General features: G+C 63.0%; 1 protein-coding gene across 1 annotated transcript in view; it reads left to right on the top strand.

Annotated features, from left to right (window-relative positions):
* LOC103774118 (lamin-A-like) overlaps positions 1 to 351 on the top strand; it is a gene marked incomplete at both ends in the record, with an annotated part of 2,587 nt that overhangs the window by 1,058 nt on the left and 1,178 nt on the right. Inside the window, 1 exon segment of the mRNA XM_008941499.1 lies at positions 49 to 147. Coding sequence (XP_008939747.1) covers positions 49 to 147 — 99 coding nt within the window.

Raw genomic sequence — 351 nt, 5'->3', positions numbered from 1 at the left:
GGGGGCTGGTGGGTGCTCAGCCCCCCAGCTCCTCTCCTGTCCCTGCAGGAGGTGGCCATGAGGAAGCTGGTCCGCACGGTGATCATCAACGATGAGGATGAGGACGAGGATGAGGATGAAGTCAACATGCATCACCGCCATGCCCACGTGAGTGCCGTGGGCTCGGGTCCCAGGGGTGCTGGGGGGGCTCGGGGCTGGCCCCAGTCAGGGTGGGAGGCAGCTCAGCATCACCCAGGATCAGGCCTTAGGGGAGAAGGCAGTTGGCAGGGTGCTGTGGAAGCAGCCACCTAGGAGAAGCCAACAGACGTGTGGCACCTGGAGGAGGTCACTGCTTGCCAAAAAAAACTCAGA

This window comes from Merops nubicus, unplaced genomic scaffold (genome assembly GCF_000691845.1).
Source record: "Merops nubicus isolate BGI_N331 unplaced genomic scaffold, ASM69184v1 scaffold38065, whole genome shotgun sequence".
Lineage (NCBI taxonomy): Eukaryota > Metazoa > Chordata > Aves > Coraciiformes > Meropidae > Merops > Merops nubicus.
This window is presented reverse-complemented; position numbering and strand designations above follow the sequence as displayed.